Source organism: Microplitis mediator, chromosome 7, assembly GCF_029852145.1.
Source record: "Microplitis mediator isolate UGA2020A chromosome 7, iyMicMedi2.1, whole genome shotgun sequence".
In the NCBI taxonomy this organism is placed as follows: Eukaryota; Metazoa; Arthropoda; class Insecta; order Hymenoptera; family Braconidae; genus Microplitis; species Microplitis mediator.
The window spans coordinates 17047753-17063086 of NC_079975.1; the positions used below are offsets into that span (position 1 = coordinate 17047753).

Genomic DNA, 15334 nt, shown 5'->3' on the forward strand with positions numbered 1-15334 from the left:
CCAGCCTTAAGTTGGCAGTAAATTGTCTTAAGTTGATTGAAAGTTTCACTTCGAATTGACGGCAAGTTCTTCTGTCAAATTACATTCAGATGACGGCAGTTGATTTACATCAACTTGCCATCAATTTGATGTGAAACTTCCAGTCAATTTAACGTCGCATTGTCTGACAGCAACACTTGTAGTCAAATTGAATTCAAGTTACAGACAATTTACTGTCATCTGAAAGGTAACTGCTTGCTCTCCAACACTTTCCTTTATATTGGCTTCAGAATACGGCAGTAGCTTGAAGTTTATTTGTGATTAAGGTGGCTATCAGGGTAAGAATAAACATTATCGACTTTTTATTCTAGTAAAAAAGTTACCTCTAAATCGAGCAAAAATTAACCGCGAATTTTTATTTACAACTTTTGCTGTTAAATTGTCTGCAAATTCGGGCAGCAGATTTCAGGTAATTTCAACATCAAATTACTGTCAATTTCAAGCTAAAGTGGCTATTAGGGTTGGAGGTTGGAGTATGAGTGCCACACACAGTGAAAATAATTATGTACAGTGCTGTCTGATACCGGGCATAGGTTTTGGGCAAGCCAAGTTTTCAAGTTACCGATGACCCTGAAGTTAGCCGACATCTGATATTTTTTAAATTAAAAATTCTATAACTTTAACAAAAAAAATTTTTTTGCAATAGAAAAAAATGCTCGTGTTTATTTTTCTGTAATTTGTACGATTACTATTTTAATTTTAAAAAATAATTATCTACATTATAATTCAAAATTAAATTTTGAATCATTTATCTGTAGGTTATAAATTAATTCGAAAATAAAAAACTTACTCGATTTATGTAACATTTTTCGAAATCCACACGAGAATTTTTTTATTTTTTTAGATTTTCAATTTCAATTTCTGGAATTACCCGATATCTGACATTTTTTAAATAAAAAGTTATATAACTTTTGAAACAGATCATTATTTAAAAATTGTTATATTGGTTGATAACTTTCAAATAAATACTCGAAATATCAATTCTCAAATTATAAGTTGATTATTCATATTTTTTTATAACTAAAAATTACTCGTCTAAGTTTTTAAAAAATAAACACGAGTCTTTTTTTTAATTCTAAAAAATTTTTTTTTTTTAAAGTTACACAATATTTGATTTAAAAAATATCTGATGTCGACTAACTTCAGGGTCATAGTTAACGTCAACTTGCTGACGAAGTGGCTGATGGGGGATGATAATAACAATTACAGTCAGCTGTTCTAGTTCTTTTTAATCATTTGGATCTTTCAATACGAAAAAACTAGTTGATTTCAAGGTTTTGGTTTTTTAAATTAAACTCATATAAAAAATTTCATAATTGTTGTAACTGTGGCATTTTATAAACCAACATGTTTGGAAGTATTGTAAAAAAAAATTAGATCAAGTTTTAAATATTTTACATCGTCAATAAATTTTATATTGTTATGACCATTTCATGATTAGTAAGTACTAAGCCATTCTAATTTATTTATGTTAATTACTATTTTATCAATATGTTTGCCAATTAATTATACCTTATATATACACGTAGACATATGTATGTTATATCTTCATATTTATGTTTACTACACGAAGAGAAATTTATGGTAACCGTTCCTAGTACGTTTATAAAATCTCATCCCATACCGTTATGGTAATGATTACTTGGAATTATGGGATATAGGCCCATACTTTATGGGAAAAGCTCCCATAAGTATAGGAACAATTCCCATCATTATGGTAATAGTTCCCATATCGTATGTGAAAGAATTATGGTAACGATTACTATAATCTATATGGGTGTCGTTCTTATAATCAACATTTAAAAAAAAACTGGTTGCCATGCATTATAGGAACCATTCCCATAACATATTGTAATCGCTACCATAAATTTCTCTCCGTGTAGACTGATTCGAAAAAATCGACTGTTGTTTTTTTTTCAAAAATTATACGAAAAATATTGTTCGAGGTGACATAAAAAAACATTCTGTCAGAATTTGAGCCTTTAACATTAATGTTAACAACCGCCTCATCGCACTTTTCAATTTCCCATTTAAATAACATGGGAAATATTTTTGTTAAAGTTTGGAATTTTATTACTTATTAGTGAATTCGAGTGTCGGAAAAATCAACATACATTTTTGTTGGAAATTAAACGCTCTACAAAATAGGTCTATTATCATTTTCTAACAAATTTAATTTTTTGAGTTATTCAAGGTCAAAGTTGGATTCATAGTAAATTTTAGTATAATCTGAATTTTCCGGCGAAACTAACATACTTATCGTCAAATATTATCTGACCATTTTTGTAGATCATTTCATTTTCTATAAAGTTTTCAAAATTCTTGAAAGCTCGTTAGGTATTTGCATTTAAATGTCAGTTTGTTCCAAGAAATCGTATTCTGGCCAACTTTAATTGTTTATTTTTAAATGCAAATAACTAAAGAACTTTCAAAAATTGCGGAAACTTTGTTCTAAGTCATTTTTAAGAAATAAAATGATCTACAAAAAAAGGTCGTAAAATATTTGACGATAAGTCTGATAGTTTCGCTAGAAACGTCAAATTATACTGAAATTTACTATGAATCCAACTTTGACCTTGAATAACTTTCGAAAAATTAATATTATCAGAAAATGATGAGACCTTTTTTATAGAGCGTTTAATTTTGAACAAAAATGTCTGTTGATTTTTCCGATACCGTAATTTGCTGATGAGTAATAAAACATGGTGGCCACATTTCTGGAAAACCTGGAAATTTCAGGGAATTATAAAAATACTAGTAAAGTCAGGAAAATGTCAGAAAATTTCGTCACAAAGCTGGCAAAATTTTCACTTTCTTTCTTTTTGACTGATAATATCCGATAAATTTTTAACTTCCCGCTAAGAAAATCTATGATTTTCAAAAATTCCGGGAAGTTATTGTTTTCACCCCGATTTTCGAAAATTGAAACTTCATCAGATGTCGACGTTTTAAGGTCCTACAAAACTATTCTGACTATTTTCAGAATAATGTCCGAGTGTGTGCGTATTTCTAACTAACCAATCGATTGAGATAGTTCTTGCGGCAATCGAAGGAGCTTGTTAGCCATCAATTTTCCTGAAAATTTTCGATCGATCGATTAAATATACACTGAGAGAACAATTTATTTGAGCCAAATAAGATTAGTTTCAGGCAAATAAATCCCATACTTGAATGGACCCAATTTGAGACAAAGATATGGTTCATTTGAATGAAATAGCGATTTGTTTATATTTAACAAATCTTTACTTGGAATTTTTTTTCAACCAAGATTTGTTAACTATAAACAAATATATATTTGAATGAATTAAATGATTTTGTTCAGTCAAATAAATCTATTTATTTGGCTCAAATAAATTGTTTTCTCAGTGCACTCAAAGAGAGTTAATAAAAACGTGGTAAAAAAGAGTGACATCGAAGATAAAAAAGCGGTATATTCAAAAAAACAATTGAACAAAAAAAAAAAAAATTAAACTGAAAATAAGAAATAAAAAAATCAAATCAATAATTTAAAATTTGAATAAAAAATTAATAATAAAATAAAAAAAATAAAAGTAATTATTAAAAATAAAATGAGCGATTGAGGTGCGCACTTTTGGATTTTCCAATATTTTTTTTTGTTATTGTTTATTACTTAAATTTTCGCATTGGAAAATGCGACATTACTATTTTCGAGCTTGAGGAGCTCAAGAATATATTGATAATAATATTTTAGAGCTCCGCGAGCTCGAAAACAGCGAGAAGTTTTGGGGCTGGCCTATAGGGTCAGGCCGTTTTTCAGATTTTTTTTATTATCTTTGTATTTTTGATCGCAGGAATCTTTTTGTTTAGTCTTTTGAATCTTTGAATCTTTTGTGTTTAATTATAATCAATATAAAACGTCAAAACAATATTCACGAAAAATTTAGCTGTCATTTTTATTTTTACTTTTATTATTATTTTTTGAATTTTTTCTCTCTATCAGTTACTGGCAGCGACACTAGCTTAGCAGTAGGATTGAAAAAAAAGAGCGATATTCAAGACAAAAAGGCGGGATGTTTAAAATAATAGTTAATAAAAAAAGATTAAACTGAAAATAAGGAATAAAATAGTAAATTTACTATATAAAAGTTCAATCGAAATTCATATGGAAAAAATCTGTCTATCGGTTGACCCTGCGGGCCAGACCTAAAACATCCCGCTATTTTCGAGCTCAAGAAGCTCGCAAACATTATCGTGAATACATTTTCGAGCTTTTCAAGCTCGAGAATACTTTCGCGTGCCATTGTTTTCGAAAAAAAAACCCGTTTTTTAGCATTTCTTTCTCCCACGATATCTTGCGAACGAATTAACCGATCTTGATGGTTGAGGCGAAAATTGACGTGTTTTATTGAGTTCTAGAGCTGATCAGATTTTGAAATTGTTTGGTTGAGTTGTTTCAAATATATTCGCAAATAACTGCTTTTTACCATTTCTTTCTCCCGCGATATTTCTCGAAAAAATTAACTGATTGATATGGCTAAGGTGTCAATCGACGTGTTTTATTGAGTCCTAGAGCTGATTAGATTTTGGACTCGATCGTTGAAGTCGTTTCTGAGAAATCAATAAAAAACTAAAAAAAAAATGTTTTTTTTCGTAATTCGCCAATAATTTCGAGTCTACTTGATCAAATAATCTGAAATTTTCAGAAAAGTTGATGGCCAACAAGCTCTTTCGGTTGCTGCCTTAAGCATCCAAATCGGTTCATTAGTTAATAAGTTAAAAAGAGTCTACAGACACACACACACACACACACACACACACACACACACACACACACACACACACACACACACACACACACACACACACACACACACACACACACACACACACACACACATACACATACACACACACACACATACATACACACACACACACACATACACACACATACATACACATACACACACACACACACACACATATACACATACACACACACAAACACAGACACTTGGACATCAATCTAAAAATAGTCAGAATAGCTTCCTAGGACCTCAAAACGTCGACAACTGATGAAAACTCGATTTTCGAAAATCAGGGTGAAAACAATAACTTCCCGAATCATCGATTTTCTTAGCGGAAAGTTACAAAAATTATTCTATATTATGGAATAGTAACATAAAAAAATTAACAATTGAAAATAAAATGAGTGATTGAGGTATGCACTTTTGGATTTTCCAACAATTTTGTTATTTACTTATAATTTTATTATGAGTCATCATAAACTAAATCTGAACTTATGTTAACGTCTCATACACGGATAAAAATAGATAAGAATGGTTACTGTGCTGGACGAGAATGATCGTAAAGGATCCCTGTTTAAAAATATTGATTGAAAAGAATTAAAAGTGATGAAATTCGAATTCTTTTCAATAATTTCAATTGATTTCAATTTTTTTGTTTGTATATATAGATATACAGTTTGCATGGATCGACCGCTTCTCAATTCTTTTCAATCAATATTTTTAATCAGGGATGTAAAAATTAATCTTAGTACATTACTAATTCTCCTTATAATAGGAATGGGTCGTTTTTACATACGACTGAGTACGATCCAACATAGCAACCATTACTATGGTACAAATTATGTTGAAAACATGACTGGTTATCGTGTTCACAGGCACCATTCGCTTTCCAGATAATACAGGTTCCTTTCAGCAGTCGATGTTTTACTATATAAAATAGGTATAGGTCCTGTGTGGAGATGCGAAAGACTCCCCGGACAAATGCGTTCTATTGTCGTTCAGCATAGTAACTATTCCTGTGCCGGACAGGAACTGTTGCTTTCATTCACATGTCTGAGTGCTGTTTACAACATTAGTTCCCGCTAAACAGTAGTCAGACATGTGACTGAAAGCATCAGTTCCTGTCTAGCACAGGAATGGTTACTATGCTGAACGACTATGGAATGCATTTGTCCGGGGAGTCTTTCGCATCCCCACAGGACCTATATCTATTTTATATAGTAACACATCGACTGCTGAAAGGAACCTGTAGTATCTGGAGAGCGAATGCTGACTGTGAACACGATAACCAGTCATGTTTTCGACATAATTTGTACCATAGTAATGGTTGCTATGTTGGATCGTACTCAGTCGTATGTAAAAACGACCCATTCCTATTATAAGGAGAATTAGTAATGTACTAAGATTAATTTTTACATCCTTTACGATCATTCTTGTCCAGCACAATAACCATTCCTACCTATTTTTTTCCGTGTAGATACCCTGTTTAGAAAATCTCATAGAATCCAATAGTTTCTCATAAATTTCGATAGAGATTTTATAAGAATGAATGAGTTCTATGAGAAGTGCTGTTGTTAAGTATAGGGCTTTCTACATACGGCTATAAGAATCTATCGGATGTTTTAAGCAGGGTATCACGATTGTGTAGTTTTGGTTGATTTTATTATTTTTTTTAAGAATTTTCATATTGGAAATATCAATCATGATCACTAACAACAATGAGATATTAGAAGATAAACATGGCAGTGATACATCAAGTGTTGAAACTGCCGAAGAATCACCTTCAGTTTTCCGTCATCGAATTCCATGGAGTGATCGAGTATCATTAAGCAGTGATATACCGGGTTTCCATGAGGTAAAAGAATTGCTTGAGGACGATGATGCTAGTTGCTTGGCTGAAGAAGAGGATGGTGTTGGATGCCCTCTACCTTCAACGCCTGAAGATGATCATCTTCTTGACTGTGAAGTATGACCCTATAATGGAGAAAATAACAATAAACAAAAAAATATAAAATAAATACAAGGATGGAGAGTAGAAGTTTAATTTTTATTTCAGATGACTGAAGTTTTAAAAGCTGGAGTTCTTAGTGATGAAATTGATTTAGGTGCCTTGGCGCATAATGCTGCCGAACAAGCTGAAGAGTTCGTGCGCAAAGTATGTATACTTACGTTAACGTATAATTTTGTTTATAGAGATAGGGCTGTTATCTTGATCCAAATTTTGATCAATAATAGATCTAAATATAATACTAAACAATTCGCTCTAACACACTGCCAACTCAGTGACATTTATTGTTACTTACACTATGTGAAATATTTTTTTGTAAAACGACCGATATCATAAATCACCATGTAAATAAATTGTTGTAAAATCACAGGGTGAAAAATTTACATCCCGATTTTTTAAAACCGAGTTTTGAACAGATCTCGACGTTTTGAGGTTCGAGGAAGCTATTCTGACTATTTTCAAGATGATGTTCAAGTGTATGAATACGCGTGTAATAGACTGGGCCAAAAAAATCGACTATTTTCATTTTTAACGATACTGAGAAAATATTATTTGAGATGACAAAAAAAAAATATTGTGAAAATTTGAGCTCTTAATATTGATATTAAGAGGTGTATCATCGCAACTTTTGATTTTTTTTTAATGAGCGGATTTTTGTCTCATAACTCTCAAACAATCGAGATAAACAAAATAGACGCAAATATATTTCTTGTAGGAAATTAAATGCTCTACAAAAAAGGTCTGATTGAAATTTTTTTGTCAGATGAACCGTTTCCTTATAATCATGTCTTGAACATTGGTATGATTTTACAGTTCAATTGTTCAACATCAAATTAAAAATCAGTTTCCAAAAAAAAGCCAATCAATATTCTCAAAGAAAATTGAATGCTCTATAAAAAAGTCTCTTAACAATTTTTGGTAAATTTTTAGTAGATTTCTATATACAATCTACCTAAAACTTAAATTCATTATTGATTTAAATTAAAAATTTATCGTTTCATTCCGGGTATGGCAGTGTAGCATTTCTTTTTTTAACTTCCCGCTATGAAAATCAACAACCCTGGTGAGCCCGCATCACGGTAATTACCGTAATTTACGGGCTTCGGAAAAAATACGGTATTTTACGGTTAAAAAACCTTGATTTACGGTAAAACATGGTATTCTACGGTAAAATACGATATTTTATGGCAAATGCACGTCATTTTTACCGTAAATGTGTAGTAAGAGAACGGTAATTTACCGTAAAATTGCGCCAAGCTTGCGTTAATTTATTGTCAAGTGAAGTGTTGCCCTGTAAAAACTGTAAAAATAAAAAAAAAACATATGGTGTTTATGGTAAAAATTATGGTAATTGCCGTAATTTACCGTAATTCGGATCCACTAGGGTTTGTGCACCCGGTCGTGTTCTTGTGAATTTCCGATCATTCGATCGAATAGACTCTGAAACAATTAAGAAGTACGGAAAAAAAAAATTTGTTTCAATTTTCATTTAATTTCCAAAAAACGACTTAATAAATTGCTTTTAGAATCTAATCTGCCCTAAACCTCAATAAAATGCGTTGATTGGCGTGAGAATCATCTTAATCGCTCAATTTCTTCGAGAGGTATCGTTGGTAAAAGAAGTATTAAAAATGAGCTTTTTTTCGAATTTCTTCAAGAAAATTGAGCGGATTTATTTTAAAATCATATCAGCTCTAGAACTCGATAAAATACGTTGATTGTTGTATTAAACGACAAAATCGGTTGATTTGTTCGAGAGATGTCGATGCCAAAAATTTAAAGAAATAATAATATATCCTAGATACCTCATAATATAATGTACTAAATGGTTAAAAAATTATGCTAAATCTTCATCTTTACGATCTCTTTTTATCATTGCATAATTTATTGTAACCGGTTCGTTAGTTTGGAAAATACTGCCAGCGAAATACTCAAAAAATGACGTCATTTTTACTGTTCTCTGAATCCTTTTCGGTTATTTCATACTTCGGGGTTATGATTTACTTCAAAACTCCTTTTGCTCTATCTTGATTACTTACATTTAGTTCTGTTTAAATATGCGCGTTTACTTGAGAACAATCCTACTCAAAAATTTAAAGGTACATGTTTTTGGTTGATTTTTAATTTTAAAAATTTTTGTAGTTCAAGGCAGAACATAACATTAACCCTTAAGAATATACGTCTCCCCTGCCACAGTCATTGCTATCGTGATAAGAGAAAATCTCACGCCTATTGCGCAAGCGCCAAGAGCGAAATTTAAAAACATTTGAATAATTTCAGGTCATACATCAAGTGAAATACAATATCAAATATTATTTATTTGAATACCAAGAGTTAAATATTAATTCTTTATATTTTTTTAAATTTTAATTGTTTTCTAGTATATAGCCGTAGTAACGGCCTCTTACACTTTTTGCCTTTCTATCGCAACTGCTTTACTTTTCTTTCTGCCTTTCATTGTGCGGCTGTGGCCCGACTTGTGCTTATACTGTACTGCATCATTACGGTGATGCCCTACAACCCCCTCTGTGCAATGGAGGTGTAGTGGCGTAGGAAAACCACAGAGAAAACCTAACCATTTTACCGATCACTGGATCTTCATCCCGCGCCTAACGGTCAGAGACCTTCGTTCGAACCCGACGTGTGGCTAAACGGTCACCCAGCCAAGTAGTGGCCATGCTTGATGCTACTCAACTTCGGTGATCGCCCGAGCCACGCGCGTGCCGAACGGCTGCCTCAGCCGCTCGACTTATTCTTTATAAATATTCTTTATAAATTATTACATTTTTTACTTTAATTAAAATACTGGTATACTGGTAGACTTGTAAACAACTTTTAGAATACTGTTTATTTGTATATCTATGTATCTATATTCAAAATGGTGGCTAGAAACGACGGAGACAGCCGAAATGAAACGAAGTCATACGAACAGCAATTTTTTTGTGCCTGACTTAACTCACGTGATGAGAGAAACTCACAGTTAATAAATAAATAATTTTTTTTCTTTATTTTTCAAGTTTAAAAAATTTTGTTTTTTTAGTATCATTTAGAGCATTAAATTTTAGAAAGGTAAAAAAAAATTCAGGGGGTCATTCCATTTGAAGTTAGAAAGAAAAAAAAGTTTTAAAGAAGGTGTGAGAGAATCTCTCTACACGGTAGTTCTGAAGAGTTTAAAAAAAACTTTATTTTTTTTTTAAATTTAATTTCTCAAATAACTTCGAACATACTGTCTTGATTAAGCTTAAATCTTTACAGATTGTAGGAATTAATACGCCGCTTAGAATGTCACCTCAACGATCTAAATCAGTTAATCCGTTCAAAGTTATAATATTTATACACACATGTATACATTACGTACACACATGCATACATGGACATCATCTCGAAATTAGACAAAATAGCTTCCTAGGACTTAAAAACGTCGAAATCTGTTGAAATCTTGGTTTCCCAAAATCGGATCAAAACCAATAACTTCCTGTTTTTTTAAATTTTAAATTTTCTTAGTGGGAAGTTAAAAGCACGTGTACTCAAGAGTATTTTTGAGCCAATAATGAAGAAGGAGAGGCCAATAATGTATTTACAATAACGTTTTCGAACTCCTTGATTGGGAAGTTTTGGGGCTAGTACGTACGGTCAATCATTTTCAAAATTTTTTTAAGCGGTTTTTAATTGAAAAGTTATTATTATTTTAAATAATAATTTCTTCGAGCTGTTTCAGTTCGTAGAAAAAAGTTTTGGAAATGTCCGTCAAGATTAGTCTAATGCCAGATTTTTTTAAACAAAAAGTAACTTTCAAACCATTTCAAACCTCTAAAAAATACTTCTATATGCATAATTTTTTATTGGAAATGCGAACGTTTATAGTCGAGTTTGCAAAAGAATGGGCTTTTCTTCCACCATTTTGCTACAATTAAGTCATTACTGCGCATACGCGTTAGTACAAAGTCATGGACTTCAGCATAGCTAAGTGGTGGGAGAAAAGCCCATTCTTTTGCAGACTCAACTATAGATGTGTGAACAATTGAAAACTATATAAAATATAATGTGATTACTACAAAAGTTTTATTAACCTATAAGAATATTTTTCAAGTTTTATTTGCAAAGTATTATCGATATCTAATGAAATGTAAGTATTGGCTACAGGTCTGGGAAGCATCTTGGAATCAATGTCACTTCCGCAATTTACCTCGGTGGCTTCAAGACAACGATTTTTTACATGCTGGTCATCGTCCACCGCTACCTTCTTTTTACGCTTGTTTCAAAAGTATCTTCCGTATTCACACAGAGACTGGAAACATTTGGACTCATTTACTTGGTAATTATACAGTTTGATTACGTTAACTTTTTAGAATTGAATTTTTTGAAATATGATAATAAATAGCTTTAGTTACGATTGTATTATCAGCTGTCACTATATAATTTTTTCTTATAGGTTGCGTTGCGTTTATTGGAATAGCAATATTTTTCTTAACTCGGCCACCTATGGAGATCCATCTAGAAGAAAAGATAGTGTTTGGTACATTTTTTGCTGGGGCAATAATTTGTCTCGGCATGTCATTTGCTTTCCACACGGTCCACTGCCACAGTGAATGCGTCGGCAAATTATTTTCTAAACTTGATTATTGTGGTATTGCTATGTTAATCATGGGTAGCTTTGTGCCTTGGTTATATTACGGTTTCTATTGTGATTATCAACCAAAGCTTATATACTTATCAGTGGTTGTTGTATTAGGCATCACTAGTATAGTTGTCTCTTTGTGGGAGAGATTTGGTGAACCTAATTACAGACCTTTAAGAGCTGGTGTTTTTATGGGTTTTGGTCTTAGTGGAGTAAGTTTTCCTTTAATTAAATATTTTTTTATAACACATGCTCGTAGAATCCCCCATAACTTCTACAGAGACGATTTTACAAAATCATAATTCAAACAAACGAAATTATATTTCAATATAACTTCAACATAGTAATGTTTCTAATTTGAGCAAATGACAATTTCTCGCAATTATCGCATACGCAAATCTGTTCTCTGCAAGGATTTTATAACGTATTTTTCGAGCATTAATTACTGTCACTCGTGTACACTCGTTGTCATTAATGCTTGGTCCCCCAGACTATAGAATCTTAGCCATGCAGGGGACCAGGCATTAATGACAACGAGTGTATATTGCATAAGATTGAGAATAATATACTCATAAGTTGGTACTAGTACTAGGCGCTAGTAGTAACAGTCCGTAAACTTCGTGCACTATACTGACTTATGAAATATCTATGTCAAAATATATTCATAATTGTTTGTTGCATACATTATATTTTTGATAGGTCATACCTGCTGTACATTATGCAATTGCAGAAGGATGGTTTAAAGCAATTAGTCAAGCTTCACTTGGTTGGCTCATTTTGATGGGATGTTTGTATATATTAGGCGCTTTATTCTACGCGTTAAGAGTTCCAGAGCGATTTTTTCCAGGAAAATTCGACATTTGGGTAAGCAAGTTTGCAATAATATTGTAGTATTTTAACTTATAAATTAATATCACTTATACACTACAATAATAACACACTTATATTAGAAATAACAACACCACAATTAACAGCAGTAAAAGAAAGCAAGAGAGATATAGTTTATTGAGATACAAGATGTATGTTGTTTAGTTGTCAATATAAGACTGACTGACTCTAGTCGCGCATCTATAAAACAAGAGAAGAAGGCATTTGTTTTCTAGCTATTCAAATATTTCAAAAGATCAGTTTCACATTTGTTAGAATATTATAATTAATTAATTAATTAATGTAACGGGACTGAAGTCCACCTCCGTTTAACGTGAGGCCGTTTCTGCGCCATTTTGGACATACACGCGTTGCGGGGCCATCCCTACCCCCGCCACATACGACACTCTTAGCCGAAAAATATAATCGAGTGACGACTAAGGTGGACATTGGAGTGGACTTGGAAAGACCCCCCGTGGTACCAGTTTCCTTGGACTGGTGATCAGGTTGCGTCGAGATAAGTGGTGAGATACTTCTCCTCAATACCCTAAAAAGAGTTTCCTCCACTTGTTACCATTCACTTTCGAACAAGCTGTTATCTACTTGTTCAGTCCCTGATTAATTTTCTACTTTCCAAGCCTATAGACGCTCTGATTATTCAAGCCAAATCAAAGTTTAAAGCAGCTCGGGGATAACGTTTAGATGATGAAAGAGAACTTCTCGGAATGGTGCCTGGCCAACGAAAGAGAGCGCGACCAAGCGCTCATACCTTTTGATAGCCTTTTAAAGTGCCTTCTATAATTAGCACCTGCGCTCTTTAGACCTTTGTCAGAAACTTGACTCCAGTGTTTGACGACAACCTGATAAAAATTACTGCCACTTCCACAGCCGAGCACGCAGTCGTAATAAAGTTAATGAAGCAAGTTCAAATAATGAAACAGAGAGAACGTAATTGAAATTTCCCGGTTACAATATATAGATTATTTTACAAGTATAAGTTTAAAAGGTATAGAAGAATAAGCAAAGTGAAAATTGCTTCTGCTAATACAGTAGTGATATTTTATGAGTAATAAGATACTTTTTCTTGTAACCTTGAAATACTAAAATCAATATAGTAACATCTTAACAGTATCAGATTTCTATCTTACTTGGTATAAAAAAAAAAAAAAACCTAACTGAAAAACATAAAAAAATTTGAATAATCCAAAAGTGCGCCCCTCTAACGCTTTTGTTATATTAAACAATTATGCATTAATATTTTTAACCTAAAAACGTAAGGATTCTAATAATTGATTTTACCCTTTTTCCGGTCGACCTTGAATCCCTACTCTGAATTTGTATCGTACGGCTTATTCTTAAAATGAGAGAGCTATAGTCTGTTTTCTAGAGAGGGAGCCGGAAAAATGGTAGAAGGGGGCGCTTGTCTACACTACCACAACTAAACTTTCACTCATACAGCCTTACAACGGACTTGAAATAGCTCTATCCCCACACTACTCACACCTAGACTCACCAATACTCCGAGCCGGGAAAGAGTTAATAAATTTTTATTCAATAAATGAGCGACATCTCTCAAACAATCTGTTAGCAGGAAAAAAATTATGTCTTAAGATCGATGTATAGTCGCTATATCGAGACGAATCACTGTTATCTTTCGCAATTTTAACCAGCAACTACCAGAATTTGCGGGTTGAACTCTAGCTTCCGAATACGGCATATCGCCGTTTACTCCACAAAATACGGCGTACTACCCCTAATGACATAAAAAACCCAGCGCAATTTGTCTGAGTTGGCGATACGGACGAATAGATACGATTAAGTTGGAATACGTACACACAGATGACGCTGCTAATTGATCGATTATCAATAACTAAATTAAAATTAAATACTTAATAATTAATTTTATTTAATATCATAAGATGGACGGTGGTGTGTAGGTTCAACCCATTTATAATTTTTTGGTAACTTCAGTGTTAGGTATGAGGCAGGATGTAATGGAGGTGTCTCACTGACGATTCCACCATCACATTTGGGATGAAACCTAACATTGGTTTGGAGTCTAACGAATTTATTCGTCAAAGATTATTATTGGTGAATTAGCGGTACAGTTTATTCAAAATTTCGTGAATAATTTGTTAATTAATTTACCAATTAATTAATAGGTTTAGTGAATTTTGAGCACGTGTTGTATGTGTATGGAGTGTAAACATCTAAATGGAAGCTTATTCGGCTCCGTCGCCAACAAATTCGCTCTAGTAACTTTTATATACACATAAAAATAAAGGTGGTGTGTACTTTATAAGCAAAAGTAGGGTGTGCCGTATTCGGAAGAAAAGCCAAATATCCTATAATCTATGTATGTATTATTAATCATATATAATTTATATTTACAGTTTCAAAGTCATCAAATCTTTCACGTGTTAGTAATAGCAGCTGCGTTCGTGCACTATCACGGAATAACAGAAATGGCAATGCATAGAATGACAGTAGGTGACTGCTCAAATCCTGCGCAAGTTATGGCTTTTTAAACATAACTTCGAAGAAGAGTCAGAAGTGTAAATTATATTATCAACTTGTTAAACTTTTAAAAATGAGTTTGATTTAAAAATATTAGAATATGGCAAAGATTTGTTTAAGTTTGTATAAATTTTTTTCGAAATACAGTTTTCAGGTAAAAATATAAAATTACTTATTTCACTAGAAAGTAAACAGTTTAGTTTTCTAATTTACAAAATATATATATATATATATATATATATATATATATATATATATATATATATATCTAATATATCAAATTCTCGTGTCGCGATGTTTGTTACCATACTCCTCCGAAACGGCTTGACCGATTTTCATGAAATTTTCTATGCATCTTCAGTAGGTCTGAGAATCGGTCAATATCTATTTTTCGTACCCCTAAATGATAAGGGAGACCCACCCCTAAATATTTTTTTTTCATTTTTTGGAAAAATTTTTATTTTTTTATAATGTGGCATTAAAAAATACATACAACCCTAAATTTTCACCCTTTTA

At 32.3% G+C, this 15334-nt stretch overlaps 1 protein-coding gene across 2 annotated transcripts; it reads left to right on the plus strand.

Annotated features, from left to right (window-relative positions):
- The first annotated feature begins 1182 nt into the window (after positions 1-1182).
- LOC130671067 (adiponectin receptor protein) lies at positions 1183-14986 on the plus strand. 2 transcript variants are annotated; one of them, XM_057474757.1, is made up of 7 exons: positions 1183-1479; positions 6486-6774; positions 6865-6963; positions 10948-11131; positions 11249-11646; positions 12134-12298; positions 14695-14986. In XM_057474757.1, the coding sequence occupies exons 2-7, from the start codon at positions 6511-6513 to the stop codon at positions 14827-14829; spliced, it is 1245 nt and encodes a 414-aa protein (XP_057330740.1). In that variant the 5' UTR covers positions 1183-1479; positions 6486-6510; the 3' UTR covers positions 14830-14986. The 2 variants fall into 2 exon arrangements, with proteins under 2 accessions (XP_057330740.1, XP_057330741.1); XM_057474758.1 differs by having other exon boundaries at positions 1186-1479; positions 10960-11131.
- Positions 14987-15334: the final 348 nt, after the last annotated feature.

Excerpts from the sequence above, each read along its gene's own strand:
- LOC130671067 (XM_057474757.1), top strand. The coding sequence starts at position 6,511 with ATGATCACTAACAACAATGAGATATTAGAAGATAAACATGGCAGTGAT. Across the intron at positions 6,775-6,864 it reads ATCATCTTCTTGACTGTGAA|ATGACTGAAGTTTTAAAAGC; the intron begins GTATGACCCTAT and ends TTTTTATTTCAG. Across the intron at positions 6,964-10,947 it reads CTGAAGAGTTCGTGCGCAAA|TATTGGCTACAGGTCTGGGA; the intron begins GTATGTATACTT and ends ATGAAATGTAAG.